This window comes from Panthera uncia (assembly GCF_023721935.1).
Source record: "Panthera uncia isolate 11264 chromosome D3 unlocalized genomic scaffold, Puncia_PCG_1.0 HiC_scaffold_8, whole genome shotgun sequence".
NCBI lineage: Eukaryota > Metazoa > Chordata > Mammalia > Carnivora > Felidae > Panthera > Panthera uncia.
In genome coordinates this window covers 14,287,989-14,308,543 of record NW_026057586.1, presented here as the reverse complement: position 1 = coordinate 14,308,543, position 20,555 = coordinate 14,287,989, and the positions used below count along the sequence as shown (strand labels likewise).

At 39.2% G+C, this 20,555-nt stretch overlaps 2 protein-coding genes across 11 annotated transcripts in view; one reads left to right on the top strand and one right to left on the bottom strand.

Annotated features, from left to right (window-relative positions):
* The window catches only part of PIGN (phosphatidylinositol glycan anchor biosynthesis class N), a 100,232-nt gene extending 90,815 nt beyond the window's left edge, over nucleotides 1–9,417 (bottom strand). For 3 of the 5 annotated variants that reach the window (XM_049619767.1, XM_049619771.1, XM_049619770.1), the window contains exons 1-3: nucleotides 9,252–9,417; nucleotides 8,978–9,056; nucleotides 6,914–7,062 (exon numbers count right to left, since the gene is read on the bottom strand). The gene's annotated coding sequence lies outside the window, so the exon portion shown is untranslated. Of the gene's footprint in view, nucleotides 1–6,913; nucleotides 7,063–8,960; nucleotides 9,057–9,251 lie in introns of all 5 variants that reach the window. The other 2 variants (XM_049619768.1, XM_049619772.1) reach the window with 2 other exon arrangements.
* Nucleotides 9,418–9,654: 237 nt separating this feature from the next.
* RELCH (RAB11 binding and LisH domain, coiled-coil and HEAT repeat containing) overlaps nucleotides 9,655–20,555 on the top strand; it is a 116,312-nt gene continuing 105,411 nt past the window's right edge. For all 6 annotated transcript variants that reach the window (XR_007455319.1, XM_049619765.1, XM_049619764.1 and 3 more), the window contains exon 1: nucleotides 9,655–10,409. Coding sequence is in view for 5 of the 6 variants with exons in the window: in XM_049619765.1 (XP_049475722.1) it covers nucleotides 9,881–10,409 (529 nt within the window). In the remaining variant the exon portion in view is untranslated. The remainder of the gene's footprint in view (nucleotides 10,410–20,555) is intronic.

Sequence of the window (20,555 nt, the reverse complement as noted above, 5' to 3'; positions counted from 1 at the left end):
AAGAATTTCAGGGGCGCCTGGGTGACTCAGTCAGTTAAGTGGCCGACTTTGGCTCAGGTCATGATCTCACGGTCCATGAGTTTGAGCCCCGCACTGGTCTCTTTGCTGACAGCTTGGAGCCTGGAGCCTGCTTCCTATTCTGTGTCTCCCTCTCTCTCTCTCTCTGCCCCTCTCCCACTCACACTCTGTCTCTCCCAAAAGTAAACAGACATTAAAAAAATTAAAAAAAAAAAAAAAAGAATTTCAGGAAGGAAAAGCAAATGAGAATATAGCTGATACTTTTTTCTTTAACATCATGTTAGAGATAACTACTTAATCAGGTAATAACTTGATTATGATCCATATCTCCACCAGAATGCAATGATACTGAATTTAGAATCTCACACCTCTTTTCCACAGAAAACTCCAATTAATAAATGCAGAAGGATTGAGGGAAAATATAAAATTACAACTAGGTAAACACTACAGTAATAGTTATTGCCACCAAGATCCATTGATAAATGCTAAACTTAGTGGGCGAAAGTTTGAAGCAAAACAGGATATTTGCAGTCTCAAAAGAATCTCTCCTAAATATATATTAATTGCAAAGGAAAAGGAGTAACTTACAATGGAGAAACCCCTCAGACATCACCACACCCGGGGGTCAAGGCTAACCTAACCAGTAATAAGATACATTACCATCATATAACCCTAATATGGTACACTAAGAAAGGCACGACATAGTATTTTTGGCAAAAGAATATGTGGTATACTTTCCAAAAATGCTAACCTCGATCTATTCAGGGGAGTGTATCAGACAGACTCAGATTGAGAAACAGTCCACAAAATAATGGACCAGTACTTTTCAAAAGTATCATGGGCATAAAACACAATGAAAGACTGAGGAACTGTCATAGAATGGAGGCTGAAGAGACATAACTAAATACAATAAGGAAACCTGGATTGGATCCTGAGCCAGAAAATATACGACAGTGGAAAACCTGGTGAATTTCAACTAAGAACGGTAGTTTAGTTGATAGTATTAGACAACTGTTCATGTCCTGGTGTTTGATAATTATACTGTAGTTCTATGTTCACATTAGGTGCAGTGGGTGAAGAGTGTATAATAACACAATCACTCTCCGTAGTATTTTTGTAACTTCTCTACAGATCTAAAAATATTTCAAAATAAAAAGTAGAAAAAAATTACTTTGGAGCCTAAGCCTGTACTCAAAAGATAACACTGGCTAGAGCCAGACTTGTAACCACCACAAATTTTATGGATAGCTGTGATTTCGTGTAACCTTTGTTCTTGTAAATAAAGGTTATTTCCTAAGCTCACAGGCTTTAAGTGATTTAATGCTCACATCAGCGTCAACCATACTAAAAAGCTCATTATTTAAAGATGGTGTTTTGCAGTTCTCTCAGGCTTTTCTTCAGTTCACTCTTCTTTCAGCTTCTCCAACTGGATAATTTCGATTGGCCCCGGTTCCACATTCTTCTTTCCACCTGTCCAAATTTCTGTTGGATTCGTCTAGTGAATGTTTCATTCCAATTATTGTACTTTTCAGCTTCAGTATGTCCATTTGGTTCTTCTTCATAATTTCTATCTCTTTACTGATGCTCTCATTATTCATGCATCACTTTCTGATTTTCTTTAGTTTTTGTGTCCATCATTTCCCTTGCGTATTTAAGCGTATTTAAGACAGTTTACTGAAGTCTTTGTGTAATAAGTCCAAAGTCTAGACTTCCTCAAGAATCATTTCTGTTGATTTTTTTTTTCCTTTGAATGAGCCATATTCTCCTGATTTCTTTCTGTGCCTTGGAATTTTTTGTTGAAAACTTGCATTTTTAATATTACAGTGTGGTAATCCTGGAAATCAGATTCTCCTCCTTCACCAGGGCTTACTTATGTTGAATTTTGATGGTGTCAGTCGTCTGTTTGTTTTGCTAAGCCTGACCAATTTCTCCTTGCATGGAGCTCACAGATCCACCAGATGTGGAAGGTGAGGGACCTATTAGGTCTTTTCCCAGCATGCATTCCATGCATTTGGGGTTATATGTGGGGGAAGGGGGAATGTGAGACAAAAGTCGGCCTCTGCATTGGTCTCTCAGGAAGCCACCAGATCATAGTATTTTAAGAACAAAGTCCAAAGTAAATACCAGTAAGTCACACCAGGAATACAGGCCACAGTCCCCACAGGTGCTGCCCCTGCCACATCAGTGAATGGAGATGGTAATCCAGTGGGTAAAAACACCACTGCGTTCTCTTACCAAAACCCAACTGCCCTTTTCTTCATTAAGCAGTCTGCTAGTTGCCATAAATATTGGATCAGATTCTAGAGTTCCAAAAAAGCCAATTCTACCACTCTTTGACAGCTTGTTTGTTGCAGTAGAGGAACTGTTCTTTTAAGGGCCATACTCAGCCATTTTCTGTGATGTCATCTAGAGACTGTGTTAACTACTTTTGATAGCTAATAAAAATATAGAAACCTGCCATGTGAGGAGCAAATATTGCCAGTCAAAACTGTAAGAAAGTAGTTGAGACCTGCACGCAAGAGATGATCAGGTAAACTAGTAAGCTATGTAATTAACACTAGTTCATATGCTTCTTTATACTTAATATTTTGGGGTGTATATTTTTTTCAGCATGAGGTATGTCACTTCCAAGTGACAGCGGTATGTGACTTTACACGTGTCATGTAAGAACTAGTTAGCAAATTTCCTCATGGCCAGTAACCACCAGAGGTTGCTAGTTATGCAGATGATTCATGTTCAGCTGTACACTTGAGAAGAATTCACGTTGTTTTCTTCATACCTAATGTCCTTTATCTGTTCCAGGATATCACAGTACAGTTACCTGTCATGCCTCCTTAGGCTTCTCTTGGTTGTGACAATTTCTCAGAGTTTGCTTGTTTTGAAGACTTGCAAGTTCTGAAGAGTACTAGTCGGGTATATTGTAGGAGGCTCCTCTCTTGGAATTTGATGTTTTTTTCATGGTTAATTAGAAGGGGGTTATGGATTTGGGGGAGGAAAACTCCATGTGTAAAATGCCGCTCTTATCACATATCAAGGGTGCATACCATCAACATGACTTATCACCATCGATATTAAACTTGATCATCTGGCTGAGGGAGTGTTTGTCAGGTTTCTCCACTATAAAGTTAATGATTTCCCCTCCCCTTTCATATTATGCTCTTTGGAAGGAACCCACTATGTGCAACCAATACTTACGGAATGAGGAGTTACGGGGAGTTATACTCTATCTACTAAGACCATCAAGTACCTACATAAATTATTTGCAATTCTTCTATGCAGAGGATACACATTTTAAACTCAGTCAATTATGTGATTAAAAGCTGTCATTCTACAAGGTTCGATTAACATTATAATCACCAATATTTCCATTCATGCTTTCCCCATTCTACTTAGAAATTAATTTTTACCAGTATATATGCAAAGTCCTTACTCCTTTTATGAGCCTATTCTAGCCAGCACTATCAAAAAAATTTATAAGTTATTTAAATATTTAGGCACACGTGTATTCTATTATAACTATACTACAATTTATTTGAAAATTATCCTGATAGACGTTGTCCCCGATTGTCATTACTACAAAGAATTCTGCAATTTTGCATATCTCTCCTGGTAAAATTGGGAGATTTTCAGAAGACAAACAGAATGATGATTCATTACAAAATTAATTTGGTGGATTGCAATTACCTTTTTCTCTTTTAAATAAAATGAAATAGAAGGGAATACAATAGGATAGAGAATACATCACAATAAGGTACTTCAGAAGTAGTAAGGTAAAGGATTGTTTTGAAAAAGTATTGTTAATTTTTCCCTATGTACGTGCATGTATACGAATATAGCACACTGTAGTGAAATATCTATTTCAAACTATTTTATGTACACATAAGTTTGAAAACCATCTCTGTTAAGTGGAATTGCTGGAATAAACTGTATTCTCAACTTCACAAGATAGTAGCAAAGTGTCAATCACAATTTAGATGCATACCGGCAGTATATGAGATTCCTATTTTCTCTAAATCCCCACAATTGACTGGCACTATCCTATTTACCTTAAGCCAATCTAAACAGGATGAAATGGCATCCTGTGGTTTGAGCATCTATTTGCCTTATTACTAGTGAGCATGAACATCTTTTCATGTTTTTACTGGCCAGTGGGGTTTCCTATCTTTTCAACTGTGTGTGTCTGTATCTTTTGATCAAATAGGATTATAGTTGTTGGTCTTATTTCTTTGACTTGTACGTTATATTATATGCAGGTGTATGTGTGTGTGTGTCTACATATAGATAGAAATATGTATATACTTACATAAAAATTGTGGTGGCTTTTGTTAAATAGAAGTTTTAGAAGTTTAATGCAACATAATTCACCAAATTTATCCTGTCTGGACTGAACTTTTCTGTGTTTTCTATGAGAAAATTTCTCTTGTCTTATGTCGCATAAAAATCGTTTTAAATTTTTTTCACCTGTCATTATCTAGAATGTATTTGTATATGGTGTGAGATAGAGCTCTAATTTTATGTTTTTAACGAATGGACAGAAGCACTAGTATAGTTACCACTTTAGAATGTATTAAGATAAATTCCACATCAGATACGAATACAGGCAACAAATTTTAAATTCAATTCTTGTCTTCGGGTATTCGTAATAAAAACTGGAAACAATATCTAACAAAAGGAACAGATACAGTTTTTATTCATAATGAAATACCCTACAGCATTGAAAATTAGTTAAGCCCACACCTATGCCAAGGACATACCTCACAAATATAAAAATTGATAAAGAAAAATTTTAAAGGGATTGGCTGTCCTTTTCTCCCCAACACAGCCAATTTTTTTGAAAATAATATGATCTCTTTTTCTTTGATCTTCTAAATCTCAAACAAATTGAGACTTTGCTTCCATTACATCAGAGAAAGAGAGAGCTTTCACTAACATAATGTAGCCAATATTGCAAAATCCAGTGGCTTTCGGTCTTCCATCTTCCGTTCAGTTTGTGTCTATTGACCATGATCTCTTTCTTAAATAGCTCTCATTTCTTGGCTGTTGTGGACATTCCTCCAGTTTTCCTTCTACTTCTCTGTCCAAAGAAGAATGGTCTCTGTCTGGTCATTGCGTTTTAGAGTTACTCAAAACTTGATCTTAGGCTTTTATTCTCACTTTTATACTTCCTATTGTTTTTAAGATTTTATTTTTAAGTAATCTTGATACCCAATGTTGGGCTCAAACTCACAACCCCGAGATCAAGAGTCTCATGCTCCACCAACTGAGCCAGCCAGGCACCCCTCCGTCCATGTAGGCTTTTTTGATCCACCCTTGGCTTCAGCTCGCACCTATATGCAAGCCTTACAAACAGCTCCAAATCCTTATATGTAACTCCAACCTTAACACAACCACTTGAGACACAAACTGAATTATGTTTAAAACCAAACTCACGATATCCCCCGTGAACCCTGTTTAGGTAGTAACCCTCCTACCTCCTTAGTGTTTACAGTCTCAGGGGATGGCACCACCTTGCACTCAGGTACACAAGAGAACCAGCAGTCATTCTTTACAACTTTTCCCTGTATAGCCACATATTACTTTTTGATTTTGCTTTTTTCAAAATGCAAATCTGGACATCTCTCCCCTTGTGTAAAACCCTTCAGGGCCTCTCTCCCATCCTAATCAAGACTAGAAGCCTTAATAGGATTAACGAGGTGTTACAGGGACTGGCCTCTGCCTCCCTTTCTAGCCTTGCCTCATGACACTCCCCCTTGCTTTAAGGCATCTCGCCACATTGGTCTTTTTCATTTAAGTGGCCTATGCTTCCCACTGTTATAGACCTCTGCATAATTCGCACTTCCAGCCCACCCTCCATCCTCTCTCACTCCATTGTTTCATGACATCTGCTTGCATTACCCAAAACCAGTACTTCAGTTTGTTAGTACATAGCTATGTCCTTTATGATTTGGATTAATGTCTGTCTCTATCACTTAACCATAATTCCATGACAGCAAGACAGGTTTCTCCAGCACTCATTTGCTTAGTAAAGACTCAAATGTTTGCTGAATAAATTACTTGGGATTATCATTTCAAATGTACATGTAATACACACTATAGCCACTAGAGGCTGCCTTGCTTCTCTTTTTATTCCTCCAGAAAACGGGAACTATGAAGATTCAGAATACTTAAAAAAACAAAACAAAATAAAACAAAACACCAAACTTTTATGCTTAAGTCACTTACTATACATAAAATGGCAGTGATTCCAAAATATCATCCTTTACATACTACCTATTTTATTATTGCCCAGCACATGTATATTAAATAACATTATTACTTAATATTTCTCTTTAAAGAGAATAACATTTTATTCAGATTTATTGAAAAAGAAAACTCTGTCATCATTGAATCATTTGGAAACCTCTCAAAATAAATGAATAACTACAAAAAATTTTAAAACACCTACATATCCATGTTCCAATAAAAGTGATTTAGCTTATTCCTGTGGAATATTTACCATGCATTGAAAAACCATTAAAAAATTAGCCATTTCTAAAACTTTAATCAACCAAAAATTTGCATTTAAAATGTTATTTGTGGTTATTTTAAGACTATTAAAGCCAAAAATTATTTTTTAAGCCCTAAAATATTTGAATTGTTTAAAAGAAAAAACAATATTTAACATTTCATTGTTAAGATACAAGCTTAGATGACTGTCCTCATTATTCAATGAAACTTTAGCCGTAAAGACCTACACTAATGCAAATTTTGCTAAGTAGAAAATTTCCCAACCACATTCATAATAAATTATCATAAGCAGCGATCAGCAATTATTAATATTCTGGTTTGTGCCACTTCTTAAACATTTTTATTGATAATTAAACCTTTGTGTATTGCGGAAAAGAAAAGTACTTACTGAGAAGATGGCCAGTTGATGTGTTGTGGTCTTGAAAGGTCATATAAATAAGTCCATGATTACAGGTTGTGAAGAAGAATCAGGAAACTACAGATTTGTATAGGAAGTCAATCATGGAAGCAATTCTACATCCAACTTCTTACAGCTCTCTGAGAAGACATATTTTAAATGTTTTCAAGTTACATTTTGGAAATCAGACCCTAAATTAAAGATATTCCCTTTGCACCCTACTGACTTGTTTTTTTTTCCAGCTTTAGCTACTAAATAGTTGATATTTTTTTTTATTTTTAAAAACCTCTCAAATATTTTCAATATATACTAATATTGCACTACTTGAAAACTGACTATAGTAACAACATTCATGGTGTACTAGGTACCAAGCAGTGACAAGCACATTCCTAATTGTGTACTTTCATTACCCCCTTGACAGATAGATGTTAAGGGAGACTGAGAGAAGTTAAGTAATTTTTTTAAGGTCTCGCAGCAAATAATAGGTAGAACTGGGATGTAAACTCTGGGCTCTCCTACGTAATAAGCAAAAGCCTCTTCAGGGACCCTAAGTGCAGGAGATTCAAAAAATTCCATTGCAGAGATGGAAATACTGTATGTAAATAATCCATTTCCAATCATGCCCTTTCCATGCCAATCACTAGTCCCGCCCATTCCTCCATTCCAGAAATTGATTCCCTTTCAATCTCTCTGGAAAATTCAATTACAGTAAATATCAGCAATACTTTGTGCTAATAAATAGTAACAGGATACAGCATTAGCTATTTTGATACTATTTTCCTAAGATCGGGGATCTTTTTTTCACATTTTTCTACAATGTATAGCACAGAAAAATATTTGGAATTTGAACATCAGCAGCTAACGTTCTATAAAAAATATTTTGAGGGGCGCCTGGGTGGCTCAGTCGGTTAAGCATCTGACTTCAGCTCAGGTGGTGATCTCACAGTCCGTGAGTTCGAGCCCCGCGTCGGGCTCTGTGCTGACGGCTCAGAGCCTGGAGCCTGTTTCAGATTCTGTGTCTCCCTCTCTCTCTGCCCCTCCCCCGTTCATGCTCTGTCTCTCTCTGTCTCAAAAATAAAGGTTAAAAAAAAATTTTTTTTAATAAATAAATAAATAAAAAATATTTTGAACTCCGAAGTACTAACAGTGTCAAAAAAAAAACCTTCTAGCAAAAACAAAAGAAAAAAAAAAAAAACCCAAAGCCTCATTCAAATGAAAATCTTAGTTTACTGAGTCTGGGTAAACTGAAAGCCTACACTTAACTGTTGGCATACTTTTACACGTAAACCAATAACCTGACCTATGGTTATATAAGAATGCTCTATTTTTATTTTTCCACAGAGCTAAAGGAGATACTTTACTGCTTCCATGTAACGTGTAACTTGCCTGATAACACAATTACTGCCACCTATTTATTTTGGTGCTTACAGGGAGCTATACAGACAGAGAGGAAATTTAAAACGTTGCAAAAGCGGCAATCTATGGGCGAAGAAAATAGAAGCTCTTAGGAATAGGGTTCCAATGCTGTCGACTAGAAACTAACAGCCCTTTACCCCTCGCACGGTAATCAGGGAGTGACATAGAAGATAAACGTGGAACTTCCAAACTTAGTATACTCTAGGTGCTAACATTTGATAAAGGAAATTAAAAGTGTCCAAAGCATCCAAGCTTTAAAATAATTACCTTCCACAGTTAATACCTTATTTCCAGCCTAAATGGCCAAGTCAGAAAGACTGCAAGGCCTAGCGGGAGAAGAATGGCTTTGGACGTAAGAAAACTGACTCTAAAGTTCCTCGCAATACTTCCTAGTGGAGTTGACTTGACCAAGCCATTGAACGTTTCTAGACTTCAGTTTACTTAGCTCTCTACTGATGGGGCTGCATTTGTGCAAACTGGGTTTTAAATCCTAAGTGCTCATTGAGCCCCTCAGAGCTTGTTACACAAGCCGAGGCTTTAAGAATATTTATCCACAGATCCAAGGAAATCCAAAACCCAGAGTTCTACAGTCCAGTTACTTTCTCCACCTCCCACACCCCACCCTTTTGTGGCACCAACTCGGTGGCTAGAAGGCGGTCTTCCAGAAGTTCCAGCAGCCGGTGCAGTGGCCAGGCCTCCAGAGCGGACAGTCACTTGGCTGGGAAAGGAAGAGAAAGGATGTCAAATTGTAACAACTGCCCTGGGCACCTGCTACACGTGCGAGGGCAATGTCACCGCCCGGCAGCAAACAACAGCAACAATAAAGTGAAAAGTATTACGGAAGCAGCGTGTCCGCAGGCGTGAGGCCAGTTTTGGTGCCACCACACCTCTGCGCTCTGGTCCCCGGGCTTACCTGGGGCTTAGCCGGGTTACGCGTAATCTCGGGAATGAGTCCTCTTCCGCGCAAAGGCAGGAGCCAGCTCTCCTGCAGAGTTACCCTCTGCCCCCTGAAAGGACAGCCAAGAGAACATTCCTAAGCCACCGTCATAACTGCCCCTCAACCGCGGAAAGCCCCCGAAACCTACCTGCCCAGAGGCTGCTCTCGCGATAATTCTAGGGCCCGTCCCTCGTAACTCCAGTCCCTCCTTCCTCCTCTGGCCAATCAAACAGGAGTGTGGGCGGAGTTTTGCCTTTGAGTTGGGAGCGGGCCTTTCAATCTTTGCTCTCTGGCGTTAGAACGGGCGGGGCTGGGGCGGGGCTGGGGCGGGGCGAGGGGCAGGACATGCACTCTTTCTCGCGAGACTGAAGACCAGGAAGACGCCTGCAGAGCCCCGCTGCTGGTGCAGCAGTGGCTGAGGCAGCGGGTGCTGCTGCATCCGGACCTCCTGCCTCAGAGTCTCCTCCTAGTCTCCGGGTGGGGAGGTGGGACGTGGCCAGGCCAAGGTTGTGGTAGTGCGCAGTGCCCGCTGCGGCTTGGGGGGAATTGAGGCTGAGGCCTGTCAGAGCCAGTCAGGGAGGCGCCCACAGTCCTGACAGGATAAGATGGCGGCGATGGCGCCTGGAGGTGGTGGCAGTGGTGGCGGCGGTGTGAATCCATTCCTCAGCGATTCGGACGAGGACGACGACGAGGTAGCGGCGACCGAGGAGCGGCGGGCAGGACTTCGGCTGGGTTCCGGGAGCGGCCTAGATCCTGGCTCTGCGGACTCGCTGTCGCCCCAGGATCCCGTGGCCTTAGGGAGCAGTGCGCGGCCAGGGCTCCCTGGGGAGGTGTCGGCGGCTGCGGTGGCACTGGGGGGCTGTGGGGAGACCCCTGCCCGCTTGTCCATTGACGCGATCGCGGCTCAGCTGTTGCGCGATCAATACTTGCTGACCGCTCTGGAGCTGCACACCGAGCTGTTAGAGAGTGGCCGCGAACTGCCTCGGCTGCGCGACTACTTCTCCAATCCGGGCAACTTCGAGAGGCAGAGTGGGACCCCGCCGGGGATGGGGGCGCCGGGGATCCCTGGAGCAGCTGGCATTGGAGGCGCAGGAGGTCGGGAACCGAGCACGACGTCTGGCGGGGGACAGCTCAGTAAGTGAACGCAGCCTGTCTCTCCGGCGGGGTGGTTGAGATTGTCGGGCAGGTAGTGAGCATTAGAAACGTCGTAGAGAGAGAGCTGGAACGGGTGGGAGTCTTTGCGGTGGAAGCAAAAGGATCTGGCAGCGACTCTTCTCTCTTGTGTGCCTCCCACCTTGGGCTGGTCTTGCATTTGCTCCTGGGTTCGTTCCCCTGTTGGCGTCGGTATCTAAAATATCCAGTTTCCAGTTCGCCGGCTGTTACGGGGCTACAGAAGGCTGCCTTGCAAACTGGCTTATCGCCTTAGTCATTTTTTTTTCCTTTTCCTCTAATCTCCTGAATCACCACTAGCAGGAAACTGTGTTTCTTAAATTGCGTGCAGTAAGTCTTTGACTCAAAGTCAAGCGAGAGCAAAGAATGGGAAGGAAATGTTCGCTCCGCAAAGTCAGATCCTCTAAAGACCCTTTGTGTTTGGAATGGCTTTCGCACTCAAAAATTGGATTTCCTGCCGCACAAAATGTGTTCTGTTTAAGTCCATTCAGTTCCATTTCGATGCCTTAATTTCAGTAGTTTCCAAAATTGCGAGAAATCTAAAGAGCAGGGCGGTCGAGTTCTGCCTGTAGTCTGTCTCGTGATGCCACCACCTCGCAGGCTTTTTTTTTTTTTTTTTTCTCTGCATCACGTAGGAATTTACCTTTTTACCAAGTTGTAATCATTCTTAGCACGATAAAGTAATTGTTTACCCCATCGGGCGTATATTTATAAGCGTTTCTTACGGCTTGAAAACCTACTCTCGAGGATGTATTCTGCATTACCGGTATCCTCTTCTGGCCGGCGACTTAGATTTTCCCTTACCAAGGGTGTGAGAAGTTTTAGTGTGTCAGATGAGGCCAACTGGAATTTACGAAGAAAGGTTAAACGTACGATCTTTAAACTGCAGCGCCATTGATTGTTTTGTCTCTCCGTTCGCCTGGCGCCAGAGAATTCTGTTGCCAAATCTAGACACGGTGCAAGGGCAAAGAGTGCATTTCCCATCAAGGTAAATCCTGGGCAGACTTCTCTCTTTGCTACGAAATTTTCTCAGTAGGTACAACGTCCCTCCTCAGTATGTAGGATAATCTTCTTTTCAGGAAGAGCTGTTCTCGTTGCTGGCCAGCCTAAATGTCTTCTTTGTAAATGCTTCCCCCTCCTCCCCGCCCCCCATGTTTAGTTAGTTGCTTGTGTCTTTTTTTTCCCCCCTCAGTGGCTTGTTTCATTGTACTATTTGCATATGTAAACTGCGGTCTTTAATTGTTTTGTATTTGGTTTGTTGACAGCATCATTTTTCTCCGTTAGATAGGTACTTCTTGAGGGACCTCTTTATACTCTTCACACTTTGTATAGTCCCTAGCCTATTGTTGAACGTGACTTAATTACATCTGCTGTTTTTCTACCCGATTAATATAATGAAATAGGTTATTCTTTACTTTGTGACTTCGTTCTAGTTGAATTTCTTAGCCTACCTTATTGCAGCTTGATATCACTGTTAATAGTGAAAATTTCTCTTTAAACCTTTCTGTATAGAGAAATAGTTATATTTAGGGGGGCCGGAGTGGCTCAATCAGTGGAGCATCTGACTTCGGCTTAGGTCATGATCTCATGGTCCGTGGGTTCGAGCCAGACATCGGGCTCCTTGCTGTCAGAGCAGAGTCTGCTTCGGAGCCTCTGTCCCCCCTCTCTCTCTGCTCCTCCCCTGCTCACTCTCTCTCTCTCTCTCTCTCTCAAAAATGAATAAACACTTAAAAACTAAAAGTTGTATTTTTGATTGCAACTCTAAGTAGTATTTTTTTTTAATTTTTTTTTTAAGTTTATTTATTTTTGAGACAGAGAGAGACAGAGCATGAACGGGGGAGGGTCAGAGAGAGGGAGACACAGAATCGGAAGCAGGCTCCAGGCCCTGAGCCATCAGCCCAGAGCCCGATGCGGGGCTCGAACTCACGGACTGCGAGATCATGACCTGAGCCGGAGTCGGACGCTTAACCGACTGAGCCACCCAGGCGCCCCACTAAGTAGTATTTTCAAGTGAATACAAAGGACATGAACAAAAAAGAAAAAAGTAAAAATTATCGGTAATCTCACCAATGATATTTGCCTTTCCTGTCTTTTCCATTCATGTATATTAAAAAACTAACATTGGATTAAGTTATTTTGTATAGCTTTATGTTATTTGACAGACACTTTTTTATCATCAACTTTGATATAAGACGGCATACAACAAAATGCACCTATTTTAAAGTGTATAGTTTGATGAGTTTTGAAAAACTAATCACTATTGCAATTAAAATATAGAACATTTTTATCGTCCTCAGAATTTCTTCATATTTCTTTGCATTATATCCCCAGTCCCACCTTTAGACCTCCACTGATCACTATGTAACAATTTTGCAGCCTGGGCACTATCAAAATTTTGGGCCTGATAATTCTAGAATGTTTAACAGGATCTCTGGCCTCTCTATCCACACTAGATGCCTGTAGCAACCATTCCTACCCCATCTCTCAAGTTGTGACAACCAAAATGTCTCCAACATTGTCCAGGGAACGGGAGGCCAACATTCCCCAGATTAGGAACCACTTCTATACATAAGTTTTGCCGGCTCTAAAATTGCATATAAATGGAATCATGGAGCGCATATATTCTTTTCTGTATGGTTTCTTTTTGCATAAACACATATTTTCATTTCATTTGGATAATACCTAAGAATACAATTGTTGGGTCATATAGTTACTATATACTTAAGTTGATAAGAAGCTGTCAAACTGTTTTCCAAAGTGGTTGTACCATTTAGAATTCCCATCACCAGTGTATGAGAGTTCCACATCCCCTAAACACTATTTGCAGGCTTTTTATTCAACTTCTTCTATGAGAGATTGGTGGTATCGCATGTGTTGTATTGGTTTTTTTTTTTCTTTTTCCCCAAATGTTTATTTATTTATTTTTGAGAGAGAGAGCAGGGGAGGGGCAGAAGGAGAGAGAGGATCCCAAGCAGGCTCCTGCTATCAGCACAGAGCCAGACATGGGGCTGGAGCCCAGGAACCTTGAGATCATGACCTGAGCTGACATCAAGAGTTGATCGCTTAACCAACTGAGCCACCCAGGCGCCCCTCATTGTGGTTTTAATTTTTGTTTCCCTGAGAACTAGTGATGCTGAACTCCCTTTTCCTGAGCTTTTTGCCATTAGTATATTTTCTTTTGTGGGAAATGTATGTTCATGTCTTTAACTGAATTTTTAAATTAGGTTTTATATATTCTGGACCCAAGTCCTTTATTAATACGTGTTTTGCAAATACTTTTCCCAGTATGGTTTGCATGTCATTTTTTAAATTTCTTCCAAGTCCAGTTAATCAAGTTTTTTCTTTAATGATTCATGTTTTTTGTGTCCTAATGAGAAATATTTGCCAATCCCAAAGTTGCAGAAATTTTCTCCTACATTTTCTTCTAGAAGTTTTATGGTTTTAGCTTTTGCATTTAGGTCTGTGATGGCAGGACTACACTTCAATTAAGGTTATAAAAGAACTATTTCTTAAATATTCTTTCTATAAATGTGCAAACATAGCACAAGCTTTAATACAGTTTAAATACAAATGTGTTGTATATATCAAAATATCAGTGCCTATAAATTTCTTAATCTAGTTAGAAAATAGATAAATGCTAAAGTCAGTCTGTAAGACTGTGCTTCGTACCATGTTTTGAAGATTTTGACTAAGCTCTGGAATGCACAAATTATATTTTAGGAATTCAGAGGATAAGTGTTCCTCTAGGATTGGACTACTGCCTGTTTTTAAAGATCCCCTATGTTCAAGTTTAGTGTGTTGATTATTGCTAACTGGATTATGATTTTATAATGCTCAATAAGAACGTTTTGGTTGATTATACAGTGTAAAAATTGATAGTTTGGATTATCTAAAACATTAAGGTATTTTTATTTCTTTTTTGTATATATTTTGATTGATATATATCAATCTGAAAATTTATCATACTTTGGAATATTAAATATGTAACCAAAAGTAGTTTCTTTCATTGATGTCTAAAAACAGTTTAATTTTGCAAGATTTACTGAATTATTTACCTAAAAGTCTGTTCACCTTAGGGAAATATTATAGTATGATAGTGCTTTTAAAATACTTAAAGAAGTCTTCATACTGTATTTAATCTTTTTTTCTTGACTGAAAGAGTAATCCATGTTTATAAAACATTCAAATGGTAGAAGAATTTTATGGTTTGAACAGACACACATCATTTATATTTTTTCTCTGTATTTTTGCCAATTGGGCCAGAATAAACTTCCATTTAGTAATTGTTTTGCTTTTCGATTAGATTGCAAGATAAAAATTGTGGCAATGCCATTGATTAACACTGAGCAGATTGTAGTATCTTTGCCAGAGGGATGCTGGTTCCGTTTTGAAGTCTTAGAGCACTAATTGAAATCGGACTGTAAGTCAGAGATGAGCCCAACTTTTTTTTTTTTTAGTAGAGACAGTAGGTGATCAGACGGAGAAGGCAAATGACTTAATGCCAGTCAGTGATGGATTTCTTTTATTCTGTATTTACCATGTCTTCAAGGTTTTTTTTTTAATTTTTTAAAAATGTTTATTTTTGAGAGAGAGAGAGAGAGAAAGAGATAGAGTGCAAGTAGGGGAGGGGCAGAGAGAGGGAGCCACAGAATCCAAAGCAGGCTTCAGGCTCCAAGCCGTCAGCACAAAGCCCGACCCGGGGCTCAAACCCACAAACCACGAGATCATGACCTGACCTGAAGTTGGACTCCCAACCAACTGAGCCACCCAGGCACCCTACCATGTCTTCAAGTTTTTATAAGGTAGCTTGTCAAGAGGCAGTCATTTATGATTGTGATAATTTCACTTGTGAGTCTACAGCTCTCTTGAGTCATTTTCCTCCTTTTCAAAGTTTTCTGTTTCATGATCCTACCTGTCTTTTCTCAGAATTCTCAGAGTGCATATCTCACTGTGTTCAGTATTCCTTTTTCAGTATCACCAATGCTAAGCTGTCATGATGACAGTCTTCCAACGTTCCCATCTTTTTCACTTTACAAAGTACTTCCTCCCTCGTTAGGTTGAAATTGGGTTTAGTGCTTCCTCTGGCTTCTGAGAGAAAATATCAGTAAATATTGCTGAAATATTTCCAAACTGTTTCAATAAAATAATTTATTAGTTTCACTGCTTTTAGCAAATGAGACTTTCCGCTATTGTCTAGACCATATACGTTCCTAAATTTATCTGTTGTGTAACTGGCATTTTTCTTGCCAATGCCTTTCTTGTAGTTTCAAAAGTAGTCACATAGTCTCACTGGCTAGCACGGTGACTTGAATATAGTTGCTATTCAATATCTTATGTTGATCAATATATTTATTAAATTGTATAATCAGTTAGGATTGTGGGAATCCAAAAGATGTTTAATGCAGGTCCTTGAGCTTATGTTCTTGGTGAAAAGGCAGCAGGACTAACACATGAAAAAGCTATAGAACAGTGACACAAATAATAGTGTAAACATTCAGATATAGAAAAATTATTGCTGATTGTGATGATGAAATGGTATTTGTGGAGAAAGTGGAATTTTGAATAAATAGTAACTTTATTATTTGGCCATATTTAGACTCTTTATCATGAGTGAGGAAAAGGAAAAGGAAGTGAGGGTAAAGGAAAGATAATATTTATTTTATATTTTGCCTTATTTAAAACATCTGGGACCATGCTTACCATTATCTGGCTCTCCACTAAATAAAGTGATTCCATTTGGGTACTTGTAAAAATGCAGTATGATATTTCAAGCCATTGTGGTATTTGGGCTGAAAGGAAACAAGATAGGGATTTTAATCAGAGAAAGCAGACCTTATTTCTGTCAGAAATTGAAATTATACTTTCTATTTTTCAAAAAGAAAGTTAGTGATCTTCAGAATGTATGCGTTTTTTTTTTTTTTAAACTTGATTGGAAAAAAAACTAGAATTAATGTAATTTTCATTTTGCTTAGTATTTTTAGGTCAAAAACTAAGTTTGGTTAATTTGTTTTTATATGGCTTTAAAAATTTTTTTCTTAAATGTTTGTTTATTTTTGAGAGAGAGCGAGAGACAGAGTGTGAGCAGGGGAGGGGCAGAGAGAGAGGGAGACACAGAATCCGAAGCAGGCTCCATGCTCCGAGCTGTCAGCACAGACCTTGATGCAGGGCTTGGACTCACAAACCACAAGATCATGACCTGAGCCGAAGTTGGCTGAGCCACCCACGTGCCCCATTTTTGTATGGCTTTTAACTATGCTTCTCTCCCCCATGTTTTTTTTTTTTTTTTTTTTTTTTTTAAACGTTTATTCATTTTTTAGAGACAGAGAGAGAGGCAGAGTATGAGCAGGGGAGGGGCAGAGAGAGAGGGAGACACAGAATCTGAAGCCGGCTCCAGGCTCTGAGCTGTCATCACAGAGCCGGACGCGGGGCTTGAACTCAAGAACCATGAGATCGTGACCTGAGCTGAAGTTGGACGCTCAACCGACTGAGCCACCCAGGCGCCCCTCCCCCATGGTTTTTTGATGAAAAACATTTACCTTGGTCTAAAAATTACAAATACCGAGAAAGGTCTTAAATATTAATGGCTTATTTTTACTGGCTTCTACCTATAAGTACTGAGATTTGATGATAAATTATGGTTTCTAAGTTATACTAAAAATGTGCTGTTGATGTTTAAGTGAATAGTGTTTTGCTATTTGTCCGTATTTTGAACTCTGTGCCTCTTTGATTTGAGGAGATTTACATTAGTTTTATTTTGTTTTGTTTGGAGTAAGTTATTTCTTCATACGTGTCTGGCACTTGTCTACTTTTTTGTTACTTTATATTGAATATCATCTATTAGTTGAAATTGCAAAATAACTGTAAAAAAAAATCATTTTTTGCTCACAAACTATTGGTACCTGTGTACCAGTTTATCTATTCTTAATCTCCTGTTGCCATTTGTGACCTTGAGGATCAATGTTGTTTGGAAAGGAAATCTTCAGAATCAATTTATAATTCTTATTATTGTGTTGATACAGATCTCTTTTAAGATATATTTAGCATGTGTTGGGGCGCCTGGGTGGCGCAGTCGGTTAAGCGTCCGACTTCAGCCAGGTCACGATCTCGCGGTCCGGGAGTTCGAGCCCCGCGTCAGGCTCTGGGCTGATGGCTCGGAGCCTGGATCCTGTTTCCGATTCTGTGTCTCCCTCTCTCTCTGCCCCTCCCCCGTTCATGCTCTGTCTCTCTCTGTCCCAAAAATAAATAAAAAACGTTGAAAAAAAAATTTTAAAAAAAGATATATTTAGCATGTGTCAAGTGAAGAAAACTATTTTATACCAAAGTTTTTTATTGCACTGTAAATATTCTGTGCGTGCATATGGAAGTAGAATTACCATTAGAAAAGGACCTAGCAGGGCACCCGTGTGGCTCTGTCAGTTGAGCTTCTGACTCTGGATTTTGGTTCAGGTCCTGATCTCCTGGTTGGTGGGGTCAAGCCCTGCCCTGCGTCAGTCTCTGGCTGGCAGCGTGTTGCCTTTTGGGATTCTCTCTCTGCAGCACACCCTCTTCCCCTTCCCCTGCCTCTCTCTCAAAATAAATAAACATTAAAAAAAAAAAAAAAAAAAAAAGGAAAAGAAAAGGACCTAGCAACAGTCTTAAAGTTTCTAATTTTTCTTAAAGACTTTCTTTACCATCATGGTGAAAATTGAAAAAAAAAAAAATTTAAGTTTCTTTATTTATTTTTGAGAGAGAGAGAGAGAGTGTGTGTGTACAGGGAAGGGAAGAGAGAGAGAGGGAGAGAGAGAATCCCAAGCAGGCTCTGCGGACGCTGGCCTCGATCTCACGAGAACAGTGAGATCATGACGTGAGCCAAAATCAAGAGTCACATGCTTAACCAACTGAGCCACCTACGTGCCCCAAGAATTAAAACTTTTTTGTTTTTTGTTTTTTTTTTGTCAGAGATGGATGTGTAAGGAGAGTTAACCAAAGAATGTAAGGTGGAATGATGAGAGTTACGAATGTATCACCAAAATCTCTAGTCCATTTTATCAGTGTTCTTAAGGATGAATATTTGCATTTTGTGCCCTTTAGTAAGTCATAATAGTAAGAATACTGATTTTTGTCTACTAAACTTTTATTTATTTTTAATGTTTATTTATTTTTGAGAGAGAGAGACAGAGTGTGAGAGGGGGAAGGACAGAGAGAGAGAGGGAGAGGGAAACACAGAATCTGAAGCAGGCTTCAGGCTCCGAGCTGTCAACACAGACCCCGACACAGGGCTCGAACTCACAAACTGGGAGATCATAACCTGAGTTGAAGTTGGACGCTCAACTGACTGAGCCACCCGGGTGCCCCATCTCCTAAACCTTTAAATAAGAGGTCTGTATCAAAAAGGTAGCCTGTGTTGATAGGTAATTTTTGAATCTATGGTCTCACTGGACTCTTCCCAACAAGTTTTTTCTACAAGCAATATTCTCTTCTGATTGTAGTTTTGATAAAAATATGTGTGACACGAAGGCTGGAACATAAAATATGGACTCATGCACTGTTGGTTTGATACTCTGGAAAGTAACTTGGCAATATCGATCACTTTGTAAAAAAACATATTCTTTAATCTCCAGTTCTACTTCTGTAATTTATTATAGACATATATGTTTGTTTACATTAAAACAATTGAACCAACATTTTTTAAATATCATTTATAGGTAAAAGTATTAAAGATTTAAAAAACCCTAAATATCAACAGTAAAGATTGGTTAATTAAAACGGAATAGTCTATATGTGCTGATGTGGAATGATCACCAAGTTCTATTATAAATTGAATAAATTAATAACATAAGTGTATATGTTTCCATTTATGTACAAAAAAGATATTTGCATATGCCTAGCATAATTTAAAAGGATACATACAAACAATGGAGTATTACTTGGAAATCAAAAAGAATGAAATCTTGCCATTTGCAACTACGGAGATGGAACTAGAGGGTATTATGCTAAGCAAAATTAGAGAAAGACAAAAATCATATAACTTCACTCATATGAGGAATTTAAGATACAGAACAAATGAACATAAGGGAAGGGAAGCAAAAATCATATAAAAACAGGGAGGGGGACAAAACATAAAAGACTCTTAAATATAGATAACAAACAGGGTTGCTGGACGGGTTTGGGGAGGGGTAGTGGTCAAAATGAGTAAGGGGCATTAAGGAATCTACTCTTGAAATCATTGTTGCACCATATGCTGACTAACTTGGGTGTAAATTAAACAATACATAAATTTTAAAAAGCAACAACAAAAAACAAAAATAAATAGAGTCTATACAAAAAAAAAAAGGATACATACAAAAGAGGCTAAACAATGATTGATACTTCAGAGGAGGATTGCCGATTGGGAGATGGGCACAGGGCCTTACCTTTCCTGTGTGCCCTGTTACATTTTCCCACAAATCATGTAGTTAGTGGCAGGACTAGGATTCCAACCCAGATCACTAACTTCAAAGCCTACACTCCTTTCGTTACAAACAACTGCTGTTTTATGTCTGCTTTAAAATAGCTCAGCAGGAGTTCTTAGGTCATTTTAGTGTATGATTGGGCAACATAGCTTAATTCATTCAGAGTATATCTTATTAACTCCATCAGAATAGCCACCCTCCTTAATGCAGAAAGCAGGTCAGATAGTATAAAATTGACCATTTAAAAAACGGTCAAAGTGACAAACCGTAGCACCACACACTAAGGCAAAGGTGAATACTCTGCCTAAAGCATCACTTAATTTCATCAAGAGGTCCATGTTACAGAGTGCTTCACTTAATCTATATCAGGACCTGCATACCCTACATGTGATTGTAGGATATCTGGGTTGTAGACCAGGATCAGCTGAGCCTCACATTGGAGCCAAATATGGTCACTAATGGTTCTTCTGAATGAAATGATCTTACAAGGGCAAATTCATTTATACTCTCTTTTTCAGTCTTGACGTTTTGCTGCATGGTTACATCTCCAGTTTCTGGTGTAGTCACAGAGCATGACTAAGCCTCAAAGAAGAGAAGACCACAATTGAAGTCATGGGTGTAGCTTTCTTCCCAGCAATCAGAAATGATGTGCATTTGTTTTTGTAACCAGTTGGTCCTG